The 23,485-nt window shown below is 38.2% G+C and overlaps 1 protein-coding gene across 2 annotated transcripts; it reads left to right on the top strand.

The window, feature by feature from the left end:
• The first annotated feature begins 1,589 nt into the window (after nt 1-1,589).
• LOC117495566 (interleukin-1 receptor-like 1) lies at nt 1,590-17,155 on the top strand. 2 transcript variants are annotated; one of them, XM_034146862.1, is made up of 12 exons: nt 1,590-1,736; nt 3,600-3,663; nt 4,451-4,594; nt 4,694-4,862; nt 6,169-6,319; nt 7,020-7,088; nt 8,796-8,913; nt 9,033-9,181; nt 10,295-10,432; nt 12,336-12,500; nt 13,758-13,897; nt 16,175-17,155. In XM_034146862.1, the coding sequence occupies exons 2-12, from the start codon at nt 3,656-3,658 to the stop codon at nt 16,421-16,423; spliced, it is 1,500 nt and encodes a 499-aa protein (XP_034002753.1). In that variant the 5' UTR covers nt 1,590-1,736; nt 3,600-3,655; the 3' UTR covers nt 16,424-17,155. The 2 variants fall into 2 exon arrangements, with proteins under 2 accessions (XP_034002753.1, XP_034002752.1); XM_034146861.1 differs by having other exon boundaries at nt 4,357-4,594.
• Nucleotides 17,156-23,485: the final 6,330 nt, after the last annotated feature.

The following is a 23,485-nucleotide window of genomic DNA, read 5'->3' as shown; positions in this document are numbered from 1 at the left end:
AACACATGAGCACATACTACAGTTTAAAAAAGCAGAAATAAAATCTGAGCTGACAGAAAATGCTCAGTTTTAGTTTAACACACACAGTTAAGCTCACACACACTATTTTATGAACGTATAGGTTCACCTGCTGAATTAAAAACAGAACAAATGAAGCAAAGAAAGTGAAAACCATAAAGAAAAACAGTTTTGCCAAAAGCTTTTTAAGGAATTGGACCAAGTCGAATAACAAGCCTAGTTCTCCCGAACCAAATAACTCTAATGCTCTGAATGCCATATACTGTAACAGTGGAGCCTTTAAGTGTTTCTGCATTAATGTCGCCCACAACCTGATCCGTCTGAACAGAAAATGAGCATCACTGTGTGGAAGCACTTCCCATTTCAGATCTCTTTATCCTTGTTAAAAAGCTCTTACAGTCGATTAGTTATTCAGTGGAGACACTCATTGTCTTAATTTCACTCAGCGGGAATCAGTATCCGTGGTTTGTTTGCTTTGTAAAGCATTAGTTCATTGTGGGGAGATTCCACAGGACGCTGTTGTGTGTTGATTTTGATGAGTGGCAGTATAGGACATAATAACCTTTACTGGCATCTCATGAGGTCAGCTGATACCTAGCTGGAAATGTTTACCCCCTAAATCTATGAAGCGTCATTCCTCAACAGCAGGCATGAACCACCCGCATCGCAATGTCCTATGCTTAAAAGATTATGGAGTCAGTTACAGGATATGAGACCCACCGATATTTTATCTCGTTCATGGTTTCTTTTCTTTCTGAGGTGTGGTTTGTTGGGATTCGTAAGGGATATTTAGAGGTCATTTTGTGTGTGTGTGTGTGTGTGTGTGTGTGTGTGTGTGTGTGTGTGTGTGTGTGTGTGTGTGTGTGTGTGTGTGTGTGTGTGTGTGTGTGTGTGTGTGTGTGTGTGTGTGTGTGAAAGAAAGAAGAAAAAGGAAAATGGGAGGAGAGAGGGAGGAGGAATGGACACTGTGTGTGTGTGTGTGTTTGTGTGTGGGTATGTTTGTTTGAGTATATACAGCATATGAGTGTGTGTGTGTGTGTGTGTGTGTGTGTGTGTGTGTGTGTGTGTGTGTGTGTGTGTGTGTGTGTGTGTGTGTGTGTGTGTGTGTGTGTGTGTGTGTGTGTGTGTGTGTGTGTGTGTGTGTGAAAGAAAGAAGAAAAAGGAAAATGGGAGGAGAGAGGGAGGAGGAATGGACACTGTGTGTGTGTGTTTGTGTGTGGGTATGTTTGTTTGAGTATATACAGCATATGAGTGTGTGTGTGTGTGTGTGTGTGTGTGTGTGTGTGTGTGTGTGTGTGTGTGTGTGTGTGTGGTGTGTGTGTGTGTGTGTGTGTGTGTGTGTGTGTGTGTGTGTGTGTGTGTGTGTGTGTGTGTGTGTGTGTGTGTTTGTGTGTATGAGGGAGGAGAAAGGGACACTGTGTAATTTATAATTATGTCATTATGTCAACGCCTCTCTTTCTCTCTCACTGCCTGTGTGTTTCTGTGTGTGTGTGTGTGTGTGTGTGTGTGTGTGTGTGTGTGTGTGTGTGTGTGTGTGTGTGTGTGTGTGTGTGTGTGTGTGTGTGTGTGTGTGTGTGTGTGTGTGTGTGTGTGTGTGTGTTGCTTTTTCTTGCTCTCATGGTGTTACTCACTCACACTTCTCACAGAGGAGACATAAAACCAGGTAGAGGAGAAGAGTCTCACTGAATCCACTCAAGTTTTCTCGCACACGCTATCAGGTAAGCAAACGGTTTCATTTTTTCTTCTGCATGTCTTTTTGAAAAGGAGTTCAACTGTAGAAGTACAGAGTATGTTTATTCAAGGTTTTAGGCAAGGCAAGTTTATTTATATAGCACATTTCAACACAAGGCAATTCAACGTGCTTTACAAAAATTAAAGACATTAAGAGCATTAAGAAACATATTATAAAATGATATCTAAAAACACTCATTGAAAAGCAAAGATAAAAAGCAAAGATAATAACAGTTACAGTGCAGTTTAAGATGTGAATAGTTCAATTAAAAGCAGCGGCAAAAAGAAAAGTCTTCAGCCTGGATTTAAAAGTAGTCAGAGTTGCAGCGGACCGGCAGGTTTCTGGGAGTTTGTTCCAGATATTTGGAGCATAATAACTGAACGCTGCTTCTCCATGTTTAGTTCTGACTCTGGGGACAGAAAGCTGACCAGTATTTAGAGAGAATACTGCCAGTTAAGTCGGTACGGAGGTACTAAAAGCTTAAGACAAAAGAGAACCTTATTTTTGTAATGTACTTCATTACAATTCATTCGTGACTTTTGCAATTCGTCAACACATTTTGGCATTAAAGAAAGATATTCCATATTATTCATAACTGCCTGTTGCAAAGGAAATAACACATTTGTTTTACATTAATCATTTATTTTAAATCCATTAATTCAGAGTTTTTAAAAGTGTCTCAGCTGTGGCACAGAGAGCAAATGTTTACCGGGGCTTCCTCTATAAATAACCACACTTGTTTCGTAATCACAGTTTTTATTTGTGTTGTGCTGTGTTAATGTTACGCCGGAGATTATTGCACGTTCCTGAAACAGCAGCCGTGCAAAGAAGTGGAAGACATCAATAAAGACAGACTGTATGATATGTTTGATTATTTAGTTCTACTGTATCTATTTTAATAGTATCCTTGGAGCATTGTGTACTTTGAAGACGACATATTTGACTCCTTTCCAGGTTCATTTTTATATTCTGTGCCTCTACTGGGACATGTACTGTATCCATGCTTTAATGTTCACCCACACCTTCACTCAATCCTGAGGGTCTCCTCAGCTCAAAGCCTGACCCCAAACATTGATGACCTTGCACCCAAGATGAGATGCCAAGTATCTGGCTTGAACTAGCATCACAGAGCAGCACACTGAGTTTACATGGATGTTTCCATCTGCACTTTCTTTCTCACGACAACAGGGCATGTTTGTTTTTTTCTTTGAGGGAAATTGTTTTTTTGAAGCTGTTGTTGGCCTGTGGAAAAATGTAATCATAAGAAATGACTCTGGAAAAGCTGCAGATAGAGCCATAAGAAATGAATGCAACTGATTATTTAATGTTTAATGTTGTTTTTATAGGCAATCATTTAAGCTTTGTTAGTTCCAGGTTTAATATGTGCAATAAGTTCATTTCAATAAGTTCTGCAATAAACATTGAACCAGTCCGGCCCTCGACTAGTACCCATTTTTTTATTTTGGCCCACTGTGTATTTGAGTTTGACACCCCTGTTTTAGAGGGAGCCTTTGCAGACCACTTACATTCACAAAAAACGATATAACACACTACAGGATAAGAAAAACCAGAAAAGGCATAATAGGGCATCTTTCAAATACACAGGAAACCATGTTTTTTGTCCTTAAAACACAAGATATATTCTCCAGGTAATTAAGAAGTCCTAGTGTATCCACTATGCAAAAGAAGGTCATACAGATAAACTATACCAGGGAATTTAATAAAGGCAATGTCAACATACGGCTGCAAATTTCGTACAAGACTCATTTCAAAAGGTTCATGATGGTATCGGTGTGTATGGGTGGTGCAGAAGCATGTGGTTTAACTCTGAATTCACTCTGTCTCTCAGAACATGGACACTTCCCGACTTCTCCTCCTTGTCTACATGGTGATAACTACATCTGAATGTTCAGGTAGGGTAATATTATGATCTGTTTACTCAGCTCCAACCACGTTATCGACCCACACATCCAGTTAATACACTCCTAGAGGTGGTGGCGAAAGTAGAAAGCATAAATCAATATGAGACATTAAACACGTTAAACCCTCATTATCAGAGATTTTGAAGAATTTGTTTTGCATTTGACTTGACTGCACTGGCTGGATTGAACAGTATACTATAAAATAACAATTAGGTAAAGCTGTTTATACATATATACAGTACACATGTTGTTGTGCTAGTGCAAGTCCAAAGCAGGTACATACTGTGGTTATGCACAGCCGTGTTGTAGTTTGTTTATAGCCCAGCATTAGCGTTTTACTTCTGCCGATTACTTTTAAGCTTCAAAAATAACAAAGTGGCACCAGAACTTGTATCAGCATTATAAGATTGTGTTGGCCAAGGAGCTTTTTTTGTGCATTAAAATCCCATTGCTTTTTGTCGAGGCCTACAAAAACGCATCCTTACTGCACCACTCTATTTGTTGTAAATATAGAATAAAGCTAGCATTTCGTATTTTATAAACTATTTCATTAATTTGTCCTTCACTCTAATCAACACTCTAGTCATGAAAAGCCGGTCTACCTGTACATTTACACTACCAAGAAAGATTAATACCATCATCTTCATAAAGCTCATCTCTTCCATCTTTTCTCCACATTTTCAGAGACAGCAGAGCCCAAATGTTACGACCTTGACACAAAAATTTACAAACTTAATGAAGGGGATGCGTTTAATTTTGTGCTTGACAATCTCGACAGCAACGTGCCTGATGAAGAGATCACATGGTTCAATAATAACCAGACTGAGATCACTGCTGACGAAAATGAGACCGTGCATTACCACGGTGGATCTCTCTTTTTCTTAAACCTTCTCCCCGAGGACTCTGGATTGTACAGCGCCCGGTGAGGATACTAAAATTGACTCTTGATCAACCTTTTCTCCACAGAAATGATCTGTAAACATGTTCCCTGGTTTTGAATCAATCTATTTCTTCCCCTTAGGCATAACACATCATCAGGGGTGTGTACAAACTATACATTAAGAGTTAACGTCCTCAAGAAATTCGTCTACGATCCTATCAATAACTCTGACATTAACAAAAAGGTCACATGCCCAAATCATATCCGCCGCACATGTGCCAAATTGAGTGGAAAAGTCACCTGGAACAAGGTACCTGCACTAAGTGAGAACTGTGTGTGAATAGAAAGTATGTGTACAGGTTATAAAAGAGAAATATGCACTGTTGACCCAAATGTTAAAAACTGGTTAACAGATTAACCCGTTTTTAGGTTTTTAGGTAATTTACTTAAAGGTGGGGTAGGTAATTTTGGAGAAACCAGCTCGAGTGCGCTAGAATTTGAAAATACACAACCGGAAAAAATCTGCCTCTTCCTTCAGACTTCCTTACAGAGCCCCTCCTCCAACACACACGAACGCACACATGACCAATGAGGGCACGAGATAAGTTTGTGCACAGATGGAAGGCTGACAGGCAGGTAGGCCATCCAGTTATTTTAGCCGGGCCGGCTAAAATGATTGGTCGTACTTTTTACAGTACTACGGTTTCCACAGATGACATTTTTCAATGTATTTATTGTCAAAGCACTTAAGATATTCATTGCTATCGGGATGTTAAGAGCATTCCATGGAATATAACAAAAAGTGTGTCTGAAATAAATTACATACCCCACCTTTAAAGGTAGGGTAGGTAAGTTTGAGAAACCGGCTCGAGATACACTTTTTGTTATATTCCATGGAATGCTCTTAACATCCCGATAGCAATGAATATCTTAAGTGCTTTGACAAAAAATCCATAAAAAAATGTCATCTGTGGAAGCTGTAGAACTGTAAAAAGCACGACCAATCATCTGAGCCGGCCCGGCTAAAATAACTGGATGGCCTACCTGCCTGTCAGCCTTCCATCTGTGCACAAACTTATCTCGTGCCCTCATTGGTCATGTGCGCGTTCGTGTGTGTTGGAGGAGGGGCTCTATAAGGAAGTGGCAGATTTTCTCCGGTTGTGTATTTTCAAATTCTAGCGATCTCGAGCCGGTTTCTCCAAACTTACCTACCCCACCTTTAACAGAACCTACATTTAAAAACAGTTCCATTTTTTTTATTTTTTTTATTTTCGCTGTCATTTTCAATTTTTGCAGTTCATTTCACAGATACATTTTGATTACCTTCAACAATTTTGTGGATTAGTAAGCACTAATTATAAGTAAAGATGTACCTGTCCTGTGCTGAGTTATATTCTTTATTTGTGTGTGCATGCATCTGTATGTAATCAAAACATTGAAGCTTTGAGAACACTTCTTATTTTTGCCAAACAGATTAAATCCTATTTCTATTTTTCATTTTTTGATTGGGATTATTACATGATAACAGGGTTTATTAGGGTTCTGTCCTTTTTTAAAATACCTTTCCTATGACATGCTTAATTGTTCTCCTCCTTTCGTTTGTGCCCCGGCTTCAGGACAACAAGACCCTTCATGGTCAAAATGAATACACTCTTTGGGTTGAAAATGCTAATAAAACGGACGAGGGAATCTACACCTGCGTTTGCACCTGGACACACAACGGCAAGAAGTACAACACTTCAGGGCATAGGAGTCTAACAGTTCAAGGTGAGAGAGCATTTTAAGGTAAATTGGATAAAAAGTTCACAAATAAAAGTGAAGTAAATTTAGCATGTTGGGAGTTGGTATTATTCTTTATTTAGGAGGTCAAAAGATAACGATATAACCAGTGGTGAGAGAAGTATTCAGATGCTTTAGTAAAAAACATTATTGTCAAAATACTTCATTATGAGTAAAAGTCCTGCAATCTAAATCTTACTTAAATACAAAAGTACTACAAAATGTAATGAAAGTATAACAAGTAGAAGTTATCATTGTGCAGAAGAATTGCCTATATGTGTGTGTATAATTATATTTATATATGTAACATTTTCTAGATAATATTGTTGAATCACTTAGCATTTTACTGTTGTAGACAAACACAGTTATGATTTACTTTTTTTTAAATATTTAAGTAATTTGACTCTTTCATGACTTAAAGAGTTTAATTTTAGAGATGCATTTGGTTAAGAGTAGCTATTAGATAAATTTAGTGGAGTACAATCACAGTGCTCCCTTTTAAATGTAGTGGAAAAGAAGTATAAAGTAGCGTAAAAGGGAAATTGTGCCTCAGTATATTTGAATATACTTGAGTAAATGTACTTAGTTACTTCCCAGGATATGACATTGAAATGTGAAAGTCATCAAGTGTCCTGTAGAGCCTCGTAAAGGAGCACTGATCACTAAGTTTGTTTTTGATTGTCTGCAGGAGACAAGGTGGCCTACCATAACCTAGTGATCATCTCACCGACCAACAAGGAGCAGTTTGCTGATGAAGGTAGATGAACAGCTGATAACTCCACAGTGCTTAGCTTCATAACCCTGAAAATACAACAATTCCTTTATTGAAAAAATGATACCTATATGTGTTAACGACTATTACTGCTTTTAAGTGAATAATCTGTTGGTTGTTAGAATCGTGCTGTTAACGGGGCAGCAGCAACATTTATTTTGAATACCTAAAAAAAACAATAGAATGTAACGTTATTTTATATAAAGATTATTTTCACAGCTTTACCTCGCTGTCAGACCTCTCTCTCCAGCAGGGAACCAGAGCCATGACCTGTGGTCTCATCAAAGCACTGACCTGTTTTAATTGTTCTTAAAGGTCTCCTATTATACTCTTTTTCATCAATATACAGGTCTCAGATATATACAAAACATGTCTCTGTGTTTGGCTGAAACACCAAACAGATCATTGCAGCGTCCCATAATCCCCTCTGTTTCAGCCCTGTTTCAAAAGTGCTGATTCTCTGTCTGTTACTTTAGATGAAAATAAGGAGCCCCTCCCCACGCCCCTCAGAGAGAGATTTGGTTAAAAAGAACACAATGGTGCTCTAGGAGGAGATTCAGGTGATAAGGGGGGGGGGTTACCTTGGTTGGTGATTGGCTAATGGTTACACACAGGGCTTGAATTGGAATAAAAAAGGTGCCAGTACTCTAAATCAGCAACTGTTTTAAGTCCATTTTATTTATACAGCCTAAAAACAAGAATTTGGCTCAAAGGTCTTTACAATCTGTACAACATACGACTCCCTCTATCCTTATCCTCATATCTTTGATTCAGTCCTTGTCCAGTGTGTATTCCCAAATATTTTACCTCTTTACATATCCGACATCCCAGCTTTTTGTCTTTAACAACGAGCCATTCATTGGTCTTGCAAAAATATTCCACCTGGTCCCTTGTCCAGCAGTCAGGTGCATCGCTTTGCCCGGTGTTGTTGGTGGTGGCAGTTGCGCCAGCAGCAGCTAACGTTAGCGGGAGAGAAGGCTCTGTGGGAGCTAGTGCTACTGAACTTTGAGCAGGAGGCTCGACCAGAGAAGGCTCCCCGTCAGACAACATTTCTAACACAACATTTTCTGTATTTGCAGTTGCATCAGTATTAACTGGAGTTTCTTTCGGCTCCTTGTCCGGCGACAACCGCTTTCTTTTCGCACTATTAAGCCACGCTAACATTTTCGAAATGGTAGCTAACGTTATGTATTTTCTGCTTTCCTTCTCTCCCGTGCCTGCTCGAGTCTATCTACAGAGCCACCTACTGGGTGGGAGTTGCAACTAAGCATAAACACACAAATACACAAATATGCGCAGCATACCTAGATGCGTCATGAGGTGCCAGTACACAGTAAGAAGTAACGGTACGCAGATGGGTAAAAATCAGAAGTCCCGGTACTGCGTGAGTACCGGCCCAATTCAAGCACTGGTTACCAAGCCAAAAAATCGTTATGACATCATAAAGTGGCCAAAATCTGATCAGCTCATTTTCAGGCAGGTTTCTATATAAATGGATCAGGACAAAAAGAGAGAGAATCTTTTTTCCTGAAACTTTCAGAGTCTCTTTACACAGAGGGGACACATGTTGATGTAGAGAAGACATGAATAAGTGGATTTGCATAATAGGTGACCTTTCAAGACAGTGCCTAGATTTGTGTATATATTCATAACTCCTCTTTAATCTCTGATATGAAAACCTCTCTCGTACAGGTGTTGGGATCAAGCTATACTGCAAAGTTTACTGCGGGATAAACATGAAGCGTGACTGCAATGCTTCCTGGGAAGCTAACGGAGTCTCTGTGGACAGGAATGAAGGATACAGTCAAATGTAAGTCTGGCCTCAACAAACCACTCTACTCTCTGTAATCGACGACGACGATGATGATGATGATGATGATGATGAGGAGGAGATTTGTGTAATTTTCTTTTATGTGTGTTCTCTGTTAGTGTCACCAAGGAGCCTTCAAATAATACCATCTTCACTGCAGTCCTGACCATCAAAAAAGTGTCTGCTAAGGATTTCGCGGCTACATTTAAATGTCTAGGCATCGGCTCCATCGAAACGGTGCATGCTAACTTAACCCTGAAGAGGAGAGGTCAGTAACAGGATATCATGTACGCAGTGGTGTAAAGAAACTTAGTACATTACTCAAGTACTGTATGTCACGATCTGTCTGTGTTTGATTTTGTCCTGTCTAGATCTATCTTTGTTTTCCTGTTTTAGTTTGAAAAGTGTTCACCCCTCGTCTTGTGTGTTGCTTCCTGTCTCTGGGTGTTTCTCAATCGCGAGTACGCTTGCTTGGTAGCACATGTCTGCCGAGCATCTTGCTTCAGAAGCGAGTCAAGAATACTTCCTGGCATTCGGAAAACGAAGTGTGGAACACGCTAGCAAGTGTGCAGGTGTGCGTCATATGAGAGGCCCCGCCTCTTACATCTTCCGCCACAGATTTGGGGAAATTGGTCCGTGCGCAAAGCATTGTGGGGATTTTAAGACCGCGGAGTCTACTCATGTGCAGCCTCGATATTTCTCCAAACGGAGTACGCCGGGCTCGGTAGATTTCCAAGTATACTGGAGATTGGAATAGTCCTTCGGCGGCACTCGATGACGTAGTATGCTTGAAATAGTGGCTCTGAAGCAGCTTTACTCGCGATTGAGAAACACCCACAGTGTTCCCTCCTGCCTGATTACCCGATTGTGTTCACCTTGTCTTGTTTGTTTGATTAGTCCTGTGTGCATTTAGGTTCTGCTTTTTCTGTTAGTCTTTGTGAGATTCTTGACGTTGTTGGAAGGGTTTATGTTCTGAGGAGTCTCGTCTTTTTTTTAAATTGGGACAGCCTTCTTTCAGCGGAAGTGACGTATGTGGTCTACAAATGCAGCCTCCGAAGGGTGCAGCCCCTGAATTGAGACACGGCCAAAGTCATTCAAACTAGCTGCACCTTTACCAGCTTTGATAACACTTTAATGATCAATAATTATAAAACATATAATACATATTATTCTGAAATGGACCAATCTGCACAATCACTACTTTGAGTAACATTTTGATTGCAGGACTTTTATTTGTAACAGAGTATTACAACTCTCAGGTACTTCTACTTTTACTTAAGTACAAGATCTGAGTATTCTCCCACCTCTGTATATTCTTGTGTCTTCATCAGGTTTTTGGCTAATACTTGTTAATTGAAATGTTGTCTTTTGTGTTTTCCAGAGTCTATAATCCCACTGGTCACTGGTGGAGTGTGTGTGTTGTCGCTGTGTGTGTTTGCCGCCGTGCTGATCAAGTGCTTCGCTATCGACCTCGCTCTCTTTTTCAGACCATTCCTCCCAAAAAGCAGTTACAAGAAAGGTAAGGAAGATATATATTTTTAATTCATGAAGGATTGAGAAATTAAAGAATGATAGGCTAGTTTAATTATCCTATCCAAACTATAAATGTTTGTTTTCTCCTTAATTTCGGATAAATCAGTCTAAAACCCCTATCATTTTGTACAGTTCTGCTTGTTTACAGATTTAACAAACAATGTGTTAATAGGTTAGCTTCAGACGTTAGCTGCTAGCACCTGCTTTAAGTCTTTATGCTAAGCTAATCGCCTGCTAATGGAGGGCAATTGTACACATCATAGTCTGATAAAAGGGCCTAAGAAGTAGCATTGCAAAGTCTGATAACGTGCCTTAACCCAAGACTAATCTTTAGTTGAGGCTAGCAGCTTGATGCTACATAAACCGCTAACACAACGCTAATCTCCAACCAAACTCTCACTGGGGTAGTTGCATTGTGGGTAATTTTAATATTATTTAGTGCCAAAAAGTGACTGGTTTAATAAGGTACACCATGAAATAGAAATATAATGTTGTGGGTGTAAAGTAAACAAGATGTAGGTGATAAATTAGTTGAACATGCTTCCAAACATGCGAGGTGTTGTTTTGAAATGTTCATGTGGTACTTTCATACGTGTTCAGATTTTAAGTAACATGTTAAAGTGACAGTGTGATGAGAAACATGTTGAGTCGGTGTAGATCCACAAAAAACATTGTCCAGAGAAGCATAATAACTCCAGCCACACTTGGAGAATACTTTTGGGAATGTTGCTCATTGAGTTTATTGAAATAAGGAGTCTGATCAGAGCTGCTCATGCTGGCCTCTTGCAGCCCCACTTCTGATCCCTTGGATTTATCCTTTCTCTCACCCCTGTGATTTCAGTTGTGTCTGGTTGTTCGTACAGAGCGAGTGGAAATAAAATAACTTCACAGGCTTCATAAGCACAAACAGAATTGTGATTTATCCAACCCAGTCTCACGGCATTTCGTGTTATTAGTCACGAAATTAATTTAATCTATTGATTCGTGTTCACCAACACGATTTTCACATTTTTTTCGTGTCACACAGAACGATTTTAAATGCAATGTATTTCTATTGGTAGTATGTTTCGTGCCTGCAACACGTCTTTTTGTCCGGTCGGGTCTTGGAAGACCAGAAGCTGTGTGGTTTATAAAAACATGTTCTTACTCAATATCTTACCCTAAGCCTAACCCTATCCCTTTTATTTTAAATTGTATAATGTCTGAGTTTTTGTGCCGTCAGTGAGGAAAAGAAATGGGGCTCAGAGCCTCAGAATACTGAAATCTGTATTTTTGTCATCTTTTTTTCCTTCTAATTTGTTATTATTTGGTGCAGGCACGAAACATACTATCAATATAAATACATTGCTTCTAAAATCGTTCTGTGTCAGAATACTTAAATCTGTATTTTTTTTAATGTGTTTTTCCTTCTAATTTGTTATTATTTACATTGCTTTTAAAATCGTTCTGTGTGACACGAAAAAAATGGCGAAATCGTGTTGGTGAACACGAATCAATAGATTAATTTTGTGACTATAACACAAAATGCCGTGAGACTGTGTTGGATTTATCGTAGCCTGGGTAACAATGAGTCAAAGAGATATTGTTTCTGGAAGAATCAGACAATGAGACAACCTTTCCTTGTATAGGTTGGCCACCAGTTAACCGAAAACAGATGGGAGATTTAAGAGCTACAGTATTGTTGGCAAGAGTAGGATAAATGACTGCAGTGGTGTATTTTTCCAGGGAAACTCTTTGTGCCAAATGTAAATGTAGGTTCGCCTCATTAAGTAAAAGGCACTGTGTGGAGACAAGGCTGCATAATGTTCTCATAACAAGGACAAAACTGGCAGACTAAGATCGGAACAATCCTGAGAGAAAGCTTCAGTAAATGTGTTTGTATTTCCCAGATTCGAGGGTGTACGATGCCTACGTTGTGTACCAAACGCAGAGCATGGACAAGGTCACTGAAGACTCCCTCTGTCAGTTCATCACAAAGACTTTGCCCTCTGTCCTCGAGGAAAAGTGCGGGTATCGACTGTTCATCCACGGGAGGGACGACATACCCGGGGAAGGTCTGAATGTTTTTCAAAACATATCGTTACTTTGAGCACAAATACAGATAAAACCACATCTTCTGTCACAGGGATAAGGAAATCAGGACACAAAAAGTGTGGAGGCAGTGTAAATTAAAGCTCGTACCAAAAAACACAAAACTAATGGAGCAGGAATGGTTAAACAAATGGAAAGCAGCAAACATACGAAGGACAAACAGGATGAGACCACTGGAAACTTGGGAAGCTGAACGAGGGGAAGACAATAACGGCAGGAAACATCAACAGACTAGCCAAAAACACTTGGACGGACAGGCTTATATAGAGACAGGACTAATCTCAGAGAAAAGACACAGCTGGAGGTCAAACACAGGGGCAGCAGGTCATATAATCACTCAGGCAGGAAAACAGAAAAGACAGGAAGTAAAACAAGACAAGACACAAAGAGAAACCACATTTCAAAATAAAACAGGAAACATTAAATACAATGTTGTGGATCCGATATCTTAAACACTCACAACATTACCAAATAACCAAATAGAAACACATTAAAGCACAGACACAGAAGTGGTTGAAGTTAAAATATGATATTGTTGTACAGAATAAGAGACAGATTACCCCTTGCATCCAATGAGCAGAGTCTACAGAAGGAGAGACTATTACAGTATTTATACACCTTTTGAACATGCTTGGAACTAGATTTTACACAATCATATGTAAACACAATAATGTACCTTTTGACATGGTGTGATCATGTAACACATGACAATGCAGGACTCAACTCAAGGCATGATTTCCAGCACCTTATTATATGTCCATTGTTAGAAAAATATCACTCGTCACCGGCTTGAGCTTCAATATCAGGATCCATGTATTTATTATCCTATTATATTAAGTAGTCATCATATACAGAGCATCAACTATTTCCTGAACAGTGTCCTTCACATGCTGATATACAAGAGAGTGAGTTACACAGTCACAAGATGGAGGAATACTGGTTCAAAGCAGTATACAATGTTTAGTTCAGATTAGCTAAGGCCCGTGTAAGCAATAAACATGACAGTCAGATGCCTATCTCCCGAGGGGCTGTGTCATCATGTTTAATCGTTGTCAAATAGCTATCATATGCCTAAAATAGTCCTGATGCTCTTCTAGGTAATCATACATCCTGTCATGTACACTACAGCTACAGTTGGGATACCTTTGTTATCATGTGCTACTCTATTTTCCAAACACAACATAAACCTGTGTGTCCGTATCATTTTGTGTGACCTGCAGACCGCCTGGAGCTGGTGGAGGACCGCATGCAGCAGAGCAGGAGACTGATGGTCCTCCTCACCCCGGGGTCAGGACCAGAGAGCAAGGAGGAGACTCTCACCTCGACTCGGGACTCACTGATAGGAGGATTTGACTGGCAGGTAAGAGTCTTACTTTTTTCAAAGATTCAAGATTCAAAGGTTTTATTGTCATATGCACATAAGCTAAAACGTAGAAATGGCAATGAAATTCTTCCGACCTGAGCTCCTCCAACAATGCAACATATATAATAAAATACAAAAATAATGAAGTTCTCTTAACATTTATTACATAATATAGATAAATACTAATGTGGGCATTCTAGCAGATTGGGTGAGTTTTTATCCGCCCATGTTCAAATACAATTGAAATAAGGATGTATATATTTTTTTTAATTAAGGCTTAAAAAACTTTCATAGTAAATATCATTGAGTAAAATATTTGTTTTAATTAATAATAATAATAATAAATATAATAATGGTAATAATAATAAATAACAAAAATTATAATCATAATAATAATAAACATTTTAAACATAGGTACTCAAAGACTTTACAAATACATATTACAAATGTATAAATCAATTGTAAAATCAGTAAGCAGAAGAGGTGAGTTTTAAATTAGGACAGATTGGTGAAGTCACGTCCAGTGTGTTCTCTAAAGCAGGGGTGTCCAAACTATGGCCCGCGGCCCATTTTGAATCGGCCCCCAGCTAATTCCAAAAGTATAATGAAATATGGCCCACAAATGAAACTTGTGCTTGTCATATAACGTACTTCTGAAATATATATGTTAACATATATTACACAGTAGTATTCATGTGTTAATAAGCCCACTTTTCAAATAAATTCAGTCAATTAAAGTTGGAAACATTTTCAAACAAATCTTAGTTGATACAAAAAAAAGCCCAATAACTTATTTACATAACCAGCTTGAAATCTACCCTTCATATTTCCTCTTTTTATAAGCAATCTGAAGCTTCTGTTTTAACCTGTTACGCACGGCCCCCCCGGTACCGGGCGGATAAACGCGTCATTTGCAGGAAACAACGTCTAAGGAATCTTAATATTTAATAAACTATGAATGTTTTATATCCATGTAACGGGAAGAAACTCAGCTAACTGATCTTTTTAATTTTTTTTTCCAAAAAAAACCCACAATGCTAACACTCAGCCTCTGAATTAGCCACGAGCGAAAAAATGTAACCTAAAACGGCACTTAAACTCACAATAACTCCCTTATTACTTATCCTAGATGCACAGCCAACCACTCGTTTTTGGTCTCCTGGAGACACAAAATCTGGGGGTGCCCACCTCAACACTCAGTGATAAACATTTGCGACGCTATAAACGAAAGCGTACTTCATAACATGTGGAGCTAGGTAGCTAGAAACGCTAACATGGTTTACCTTGGTCAAAACTGGTGTTCAATGGCATTAAAACGATAAAAAAACGATGCTGCAGTTAATCCATAGGTTAATCCAATGTATCTGTGCCCTCTTTGAAATGATTTCTGATAATCCATAAGCAATAAAACTGCTTTTTTGTTTCCAAATGCCAGAGCTAGAGATCGGTCCACTCTGCTGCACATTTACATGCGCGCAGCCCCCACCTTTTCTCTTCACAACGTGTGTGTGTGGGGGCCTCCCCCTTCGATTCTATTGGCTCTAACGGTCAGAAAGAGGTGTCAACCATCCAAATCGACCAAGGGGGGCCAGAGATATGGAAAAAAAACATTTTCACCCAAATCACCTCAGAGGTGGGGTGGTTTTGACTAAACCTCTCTAAAAAGGTCAAATGTCACTTGTTTTGCTTCAATCTGGGTACTTATTATATGTTGTACTTTGGATTCCTAAAGCTTTTAGTCTACTAACCCATCATCCAAGGGTAGTTTTCACTATAAGTAAAAAAGAATTTTTGGACGGACACTATAATTTACAGTTTTTTACTATGTAAAATCTGAATTTTCTTTAAAATAAAAAACATCTATATTGATTCTGACACTTCTACATCCAACTCACAGATGTAACCTTGCTTTGATAAAAGAAATTATTCATATACCCCTTTTAGAAGTTAAGTTGTAGTCATTTGTTTTGGGCATGTCATTTTCGAGCCTGAAACATGAAAAACAGGCTTGGTGCAGGTTAAGGGATGAGCTGCTAACACAATAAATGAAACCCTTCTGGAGAGCTGTGATGTACGCTGTTGTGTTTCTTAAAGCATTTTCAAGTATCAAGCATAATTTACCTACATTTGATTGATTTTGCGAACTTATAACTTAACTTATGAGGCACCTCTAGTGAGTGGCCCAGCCCTTCCTATATTTGTCTGTATTTAGCCCTCACCGAAAAAAGTTTGGACACCCCTGCTCTAAAGGGTTAAATATTCTTCATTTTGCAGGTGGGCCTCCATCATGCGCTCCTTCAGAGGGAGATGAGTGTGATCCTGATCCAGCTGGGGGCCACGGGGCCTCAGGGATACTCTCAACACCCCGCTGGCCTGCAGCACCTGATCGAGAAGAGCGCCCCCATCAGGTGGCCCGAGGGGTCGCCAGGAGCCGCCGCCTCGAACTCACGCTTCTGGAAGAGAGTTCGATACCTGATGCCTGCCAGACCGGCCAGAAAACATCCTCCGTCTGCCGTCATCTGAGACCAGAGGAGTAGCTTTGGATCTTCCTGTAATGATAGATATGCATGAGCTCCTAAAAGAGACCGAACCAGTCCAATCCTGTTTGTAAAAAACTTGTCAGGAAGAAATGTGTTATTTTCACGAGTACTTTAACACAGGAGAATAATGAGATTTTTTTTTAGGTCAACAGCATACAGTACAGTTATTCTATCAGAGCATATATCAAAAGTAGGTAAACAAATCTTCACTTTATAGAAAAATAGGTAGAGTAACAATGTAAATACTTGAAAAAGCAACTTCACCTGATTTCTGTGACTGTGTGTTTTTATTTTAAATGTATTTATGTATTTATTGTATTTTGTGCAGACGCAGCATTCCCTTTTATTTCTACTGTACTTACTGTATTTTTAATGAAAAGAAAGCAACTGTGTTTGTATACAGAACAGGTTGTTCTTTAAAAATGTATGATTAGAAAGTGGCAGGCTCCTCCGGTGTTGTTTTTGCACATTGAGATGCTTTGGCAACAGAAGAAAAAAAGTATATATACAGAGTAAATTAAAAAACTATTAATATGAGTAGCTGTTTTAGTTTTGTATTAGTTTTTTCATTCCTTCTGTTTGTTGGCTTATTCCTATAAAAGAATGTCTCTATTCATTTAGAAGATGCTCATTGTTTCTTGTATAATGTCTATTGTTATGGAAAAGTGTAATGAAGAAAGTTTTTTCCTTTGTATTGGAGAAATAAAATTATATTATTGAAGTTATACAAATATACAGAACAAGAGGAAACTATGTATTTTCTCTGCTTAACCATACAACATTTTAGGTACCACTTTACACTAAGACTACCCTTATAAAGGGTTTACGAATAGTTTGTAATTCATTTATTAATTAGGTTGTGAACCCTTTATAAATCCTTAATAAGCTTTTATAAGACATGAGATAAACAGGGCAACTGTGACCGGTTGCTTGCCAAATAGTGAGCCCACATTTATCTGTACTGCTAAGTCTTATATTGGCTACCTAGCTTACGTTGTCTTCTTCTTCAGCCAGCATCCTTGGTATCTGTTGTTCACTGAGTTGATTCTCGCTAAGTAGCCAATATAAGGCTTAGTCATCTTGCCAAATAGTGAGCCCACATTTATCTGTACTGCTAAGCCTTATATTGGCTACCTACAGTAGCTTACTTCGTCTTCTTCATCAGCCAGCATCCTTGGTATCTGTTGCTCACTGAGTTCTTCTTCTTTGAGTCCGTAGCAATCTCAGATGTCGTTCTGCCAGTATCGGGCACAGGCCACAGCTGATGGGGTAGGTTCTGCCAGGTCTTCTGGACTGCACCAGGGGGCATCGGCACATTTTTTTTTTTTTATGTCAATTTATTGAACATGTCAGAAACAAAACATACATCAATACTAATAATAATATATATTGCTTCTTCCTTTTCTTCCTTCTCACTCATAATAATAATAATTATACCAAAGTACAATAAAATAAATAATAATGATAATGCAAAAAAAAAAAGAAATAAAAAGAAACAACAACAATAAATCTTAAATTAGTCTCTGTCGTGTTCAACAGGGGCAAGAAGAAGCTTAAAAAACTTTTCTGGTCCTACCCCTTCTAGCGTACATTTTCCTTGCAGTATAAATGAAGTAATTAGGTCATCGTCATCAGCGACATGTTTGTCTTGATACTTGTTTACAAAAACAATCAGGAAGTAATTACTTTTATAATTACAGGAAATGACAAAAGGAATTTTTACAGGTACTGTTCATAACCACTAATGGTTTGGCTCTTGAATAATACTTTCATTTTATATAAAGTTGTACAATTTTTCAGTGCATCACTACATTTATTCCACAGACTAACACCTTTTGATGAGATGCAATGAAGTTTGGCATTTGTACGTACGGGTGGTTTTTTGAAAATGCAGTTTCCTCTCAACATGTGCATGCCTTCTCTCCGTGTAAAAAGTCCCTGGACACCATGAGGCAAATGATGATTTGCGGCCTTGTACATAATTTGAATGGTTTTATAGTCAACCAGGTCTTGTAGTTTTAGTGTTTTTAGTTTGATAAATAATTTATCTGTTGGTTCTCTGTACGAAGTTTTGTGTATAACTCGTATTGCTCTTTTTTGCAGGATGAAGATAGGATGTGTATTTGTTTTGTATGTGTTCCCCCAAACCTCCACACAATACATCATGTATGGAAGTATGAAGGAGCAGTACAGCATAAACAAGGAAGCTTGATTAACTAGGTATTTGGCTTTATTTAGAATTGCTATTGATTTGGATATTTTGGCTTTGATATAGCTTATATGTGGTTTCCAACTTAATTTATTGTCTATGATTATTCCAAGGAATTTTATTTCCGTTACTCTTTCTAGTTGGACGCCATTTATAGTGAGTTTCTTCTCTGTATTGGTCGACCGATTCCCAAATATTATGAGTTTGGTTTTGCTTGCGTTCAATGTTAATTTATTTTGGTCAAACCAGATCTTCATCCTGCTCAGTTCCTTTTCCATTGTGACCAATAGCTGTTCTAGATTGTCCCCACAGCAGAGTAGACTTGTGTCATCTGCAAAAAGAATGGTTTTAACAGTTTTTGATACTTCACATATGTTGTTAATATACAGAATAAATAATAATGGCCCCAAGACAGAGCCTTGAGGCACCCCGCATGTAACCTGTAGTAGTTGTGATGTATGACTTTGTATTTCAACGTACTGATTCCTGTTATGTAGGTAGCTGGATAGCCATGATAGTGCAACACCTCTAATTCCATATCTCTGTAGTTTTTTTAATAATAGTTCATGGTCAACCGTGTCAAATGCTTTTTTAAGGTCCAGAAATATCCCTATTGCATATTCTTTCTTTTCTATTGCCTTAGTAATGTGTTCCATAAATTCTATAACTGCAAATGATGTGGTTCTGTTTGCTCTGAAACCATATTGTTGTTCATAGAGTATGTTATGTTTGGTGAAGAAGTCATTTAGTCTTACATAGTAGATTTTTTCCAGTATTTTAGAAAACTGTGGGAGCAATGAAATTGGTCTATAGTTTGACAGTACATGTTTATCTCCAGATTTATGTATCGGTATGACTTTAGCAGTTTTCATTTTATTTGGAAATACACCGGTTTGTATTGACTGATTACAGATGTGAGTTAGTGGTTTGGCTATACATTCAATAATGTTTTTAACTGTATACATGTCAATATCATGACAGTCTGTAGACCTTTTACTCTTTAGTTTTTTAACTGTGTCAATAATTTCATTTTCATCAGTCCCTCTTAAGAATATAGTTTCCTTCACATTTATATCTTTACTTTCTACACCTTCACTACTACCAGTATTTGGAATTTCCCCAGCTAGACAAGGACCAACATTAACAAAATACTCATTAAACTGTTCAGCAACTAAGGTCATGTCATAAATGACTGTATTGTCTTTTGACAGAAAACTGTTTGGGTGCTGTGCTTTTCCATTTCCTTTTTTAATAATGGTATTTAATACATTCCATGTGTTTTTAATATTATTTTTGTTATCTTCCAATAATTTGTTGTAATGATCCATTTTGCTACATCGTATTATCTTTGTTAATTTGTTTTTGTATGTCTTGTATTTTTGTTCAGCCTCTACTGTTCTATTCTTTAACAAGTCTTTATATAATTCATTTTTCTTTTTACAAGCATTTTCTATTCCCTTAGTGATCCATGGTTTTTCAGCATATTTTTGTTTCACAATTTTCTTTACACGAGGACAATGTTTTTCATACAGCCCTGATAGAATATCTAGAAATGATTCATAAGCTTCATTTACATCTGGTACATACACTTTGTTCCAGTCTTGTTTACGTAATTCTTCTTTAAAAGAATTAACAGACTCTGGTGTTTTGTGTCTTGTAATTACGACTGTTCTGATGTCTTTTTTGATCCTAGTACAGTTCTGTATTGTTGCAAAGACTGGCAAGTGATCACTTGTGTCATTTATTAATATTCCACTTATTACTTTCCTATCCATAACATTTGTGAATATGTTGTCAATGAGTGTAGCACTGTGTGATGTTATTCTGGTCGGTCGTGTGATTGTAGGATATAAACTGTTGCTATACATAGAATTAATCAATTCTGTAGTTGCATTGTGTTCTTGTGGGTTCAGCAAATCAATATTAAAATCTCCACATACAAAAAGCATTTTCTTGCTGCTTGTGTAGTTATAAAGTTCAGCTAGCTTTTTCTCAAATGTGTCAACACATGATCCTGGTTTTCTATACACGCAGCTTATCAGAAGGTTTTTTGATTTTTTATTTCAATTTCTACTGTTATGCATTCCATGATGTTGTCTAAAGCAAAAGACATATTACTGACAGATCTACTTTTATAACTTTTGTTAATATAAAGTGCAGTCCCCCCAGCTTTAGAATGAGTCCTATTAGTAAAAAACATGTTGTATCCCTCGATTTCAACCATGTCAGCTTGCTCATCACTAAGCCAGGTCTCTGATATTGCTAGGGCTGTAACTTGTTTCTCCAGTTGCCTTAAACAGTGTTTGATCTTTGATACATTTGAAATTAGGCTTCTGCTATTGAAATGTAATATTGATATTGATCCATCCATCAATCCATTTCTTTTGAGTTGATCTTCTGTATAGTATTCACATTGGTTATGGATGTTCTTGTAGAAATTATTTTCAGGGTCAATATCCTTTTCAATGTCTTGCGATTTATGTTCCGTGTATTTGAAACATTTCAAGTCCAGTTTTTTATATTCAGCAATTTTGTCCAAGCTTATCATGGGTGTTCTTAGTGTGTTCATTTCAGTGTGTAGCGATTGAGTTACCTTATGTTGATTTTGATGTTTCATTCATCAAACTGATCCAACTCGGTGATGTCCCTGATAATGAGCACTTTCGCCATCTCTGCTGTTGATCCGTTTAGTTTGATGAAGATTTTACAATTTGTCGACCATGTTGCTTGAATCTTGTTTTGTTTCTTCAGTATACGTGCTCTCCTTGCGATGTCCGCGTTCTTCTTCGTAAGGTGTTCGTTGATGTAAACATTGGTCCCCTTCAGTTTCCTTCCTTGTCTGAGGAGTGCATATTTATTTTTCCTGTTGATGAACCGGATTATTATTGCTGGGGTGGCTGTTGAGTTCTTGCTCCGCAGGGCATGACAGGCCTCAATATCTCCGCTGTCAACAGATATGCCCTTGCTGTCCAAAAAGCAAAGCACCTGTTGCTCCAGCGACTCACGGTCCACCTCCGGAGCGTCGGCTCCACCTCTCCCGGCGGCGGAGTCCTCTGAGGCCGCTGCCACCCTGGCATAGCTCCGGGGTCTGGTCTTCAGACCGTTGATAATCAAATCGTTCATCCTGGTGTATTGTTCGAGGTCGTCCACTCGATTCTCCAGAAAAGTGATCTTTTTGTCCTTTTCAATGTTCTGCATTTTCAGAGATTGTATTTCTCCCATCAGCTCCATGATTTTATTTTGCTGGGCCGCGACTGTTTTAATTTCGGCTGACAAGAAGTCGAGAGAATTCTTGATCTCCTCCACCTCGTCAGAGTTTGGATTTTTCCTGGGTGCCATTTTTGCTCTTTAGTTATGTTTATTTATGTTATCTCTCACGTTCTCTCAGGTTTTTGTAGCAGCACTCGATTCCATGTGTGCACTCACTTCCGCCCCATCAAACATTTGCGGAGTAACAGGATCTCCAGAGGCATGTCGTAAATGATGCGGTAAGCAGGAGGGTTGATTGGTGAGACCAGGGCATCGGCACATTCCAGTAGGTGGGACATTGTCTGCACTGATCCACAGCTGCACTGAGCTCACTGAGTTGATTCTCGTTAAGTAGCCAATATAAGGCTTAGTCATCTTGCCAAATAGTGATCCCGCATGTATCTGTACTGCTAAACCTTATTAGAAATGGTAGTATGGTGATTTGTTTACAATAAGGCTCCCTTTTGGCAACTATAAATGTTAGTAACTCGTAAATAAATGGTCATAAGAGATGCCAAGAAACATCAAGATGGATGGGGGGGGGGAATCAACTCAGTGAACAACAGATACCAAGGATGCTGGCTGATGAAGAAGACGAAGTAAGCTAAGTAGCCAATATAAGGCTTAGTCATCTTGCCAAATAGTGAGCCTGTGTTGATGTATGAAAACTATGTTAGAACTGGTTTATAAATGGTTCTTAATGATTAATAAAGTGTTTACAACCTAAGTAATAACCTAATTATGAATCCTTTATAAGGGTAGTCTTATTGTAAAGTGGTACCGCATTTTCTCTCCGGTATAATTCATGTTTGTGGATATGGACCTTCTGTTAATCTACTGATGTTGTTGTTGCAGCAGTTTTCCAGAAGATGGAGACACATCTCTGTTTTCTTTTAATGCGTTGCGATATGTTTGACCTGTTTCAGAAGATAATGAATTCCCCTGTGATCACCTTGTCTTGTCTTTCACCAGTTACACCTGCGTTAATACTCCATATGCGGTAAGGAATATGAAATGTACTACTTGAAGTATTCAGAGAGCCTGGTTAGTTGTCTTTATTGTACATTAGATTACCAAGATATCACTAAAGCCACTTTATCTTAAGGGTAGCAAAATCTAACATGTCCTTGTTACTTTTGCAATGAGAAGATGTTTCCATGAGGCTTTTACAAATGATTTTGGAAGAATTTCCCTCCCTATTGATTGAAAAAGTATTAATAAAATAAAATAATAATAATAATAGTTTTTGTTATGATTATTATAAGTTTTCAAAAGCAAATTATTCCGATATCATTTGGAGTAGAAATCTATCATTATTTGTATTATTATTAATGTTGGACAGTTTAAAGCGGAATATAATTTATTTGACAAAAAAGGAGAAACAACGTTTTGTCTATGAAACAAACAAAAAAGTGTAAAAGGATAAAAGTCGCCATTATGATATGGCCTGGATCAAATCACTACACTATGACACATGTATGGACACAAGGCTCCTTAATGTAGCAGCAACAGTATGTATATTATTGCTGTAATTTGGCCCTCAAATAGTGTTTTATCTGTCAGATAGTTTACAGATTTGTGTCTTCA

The sequence above is a fragment of the Trematomus bernacchii genome, unplaced genomic scaffold (genome assembly GCF_902827165.1).
Source record: "Trematomus bernacchii unplaced genomic scaffold, fTreBer1.1, whole genome shotgun sequence".
Lineage (NCBI taxonomy): Eukaryota > Metazoa > Chordata > Actinopteri > Perciformes > Nototheniidae > Trematomus > Trematomus bernacchii.
The sequence above is the reverse complement of the archived record's forward strand: the minus strand, read 5'-3'. Positions and strand labels throughout refer to the sequence as shown.

Excerpts from the sequence above, each read along its gene's own strand:
- LOC117495566 (XM_034146861.1), top strand. The coding sequence starts at position 3,603 with ATGGACACTTCCCGACTTCTCCTCCTTGTCTACATGGTGATAACTACA. Across the intron at positions 10,433-12,335 it reads AAAAAGCAGTTACAAGAAAG|ATTCGAGGGTGTACGATGCC; the intron begins GTAAGGAAGATA and ends TGTATTTCCCAG. Across the intron at positions 13,898-16,174 it reads TAGGAGGATTTGACTGGCAG|GTGGGCCTCCATCATGCGCT; the intron begins GTAAGAGTCTTA and ends TTCATTTTGCAG.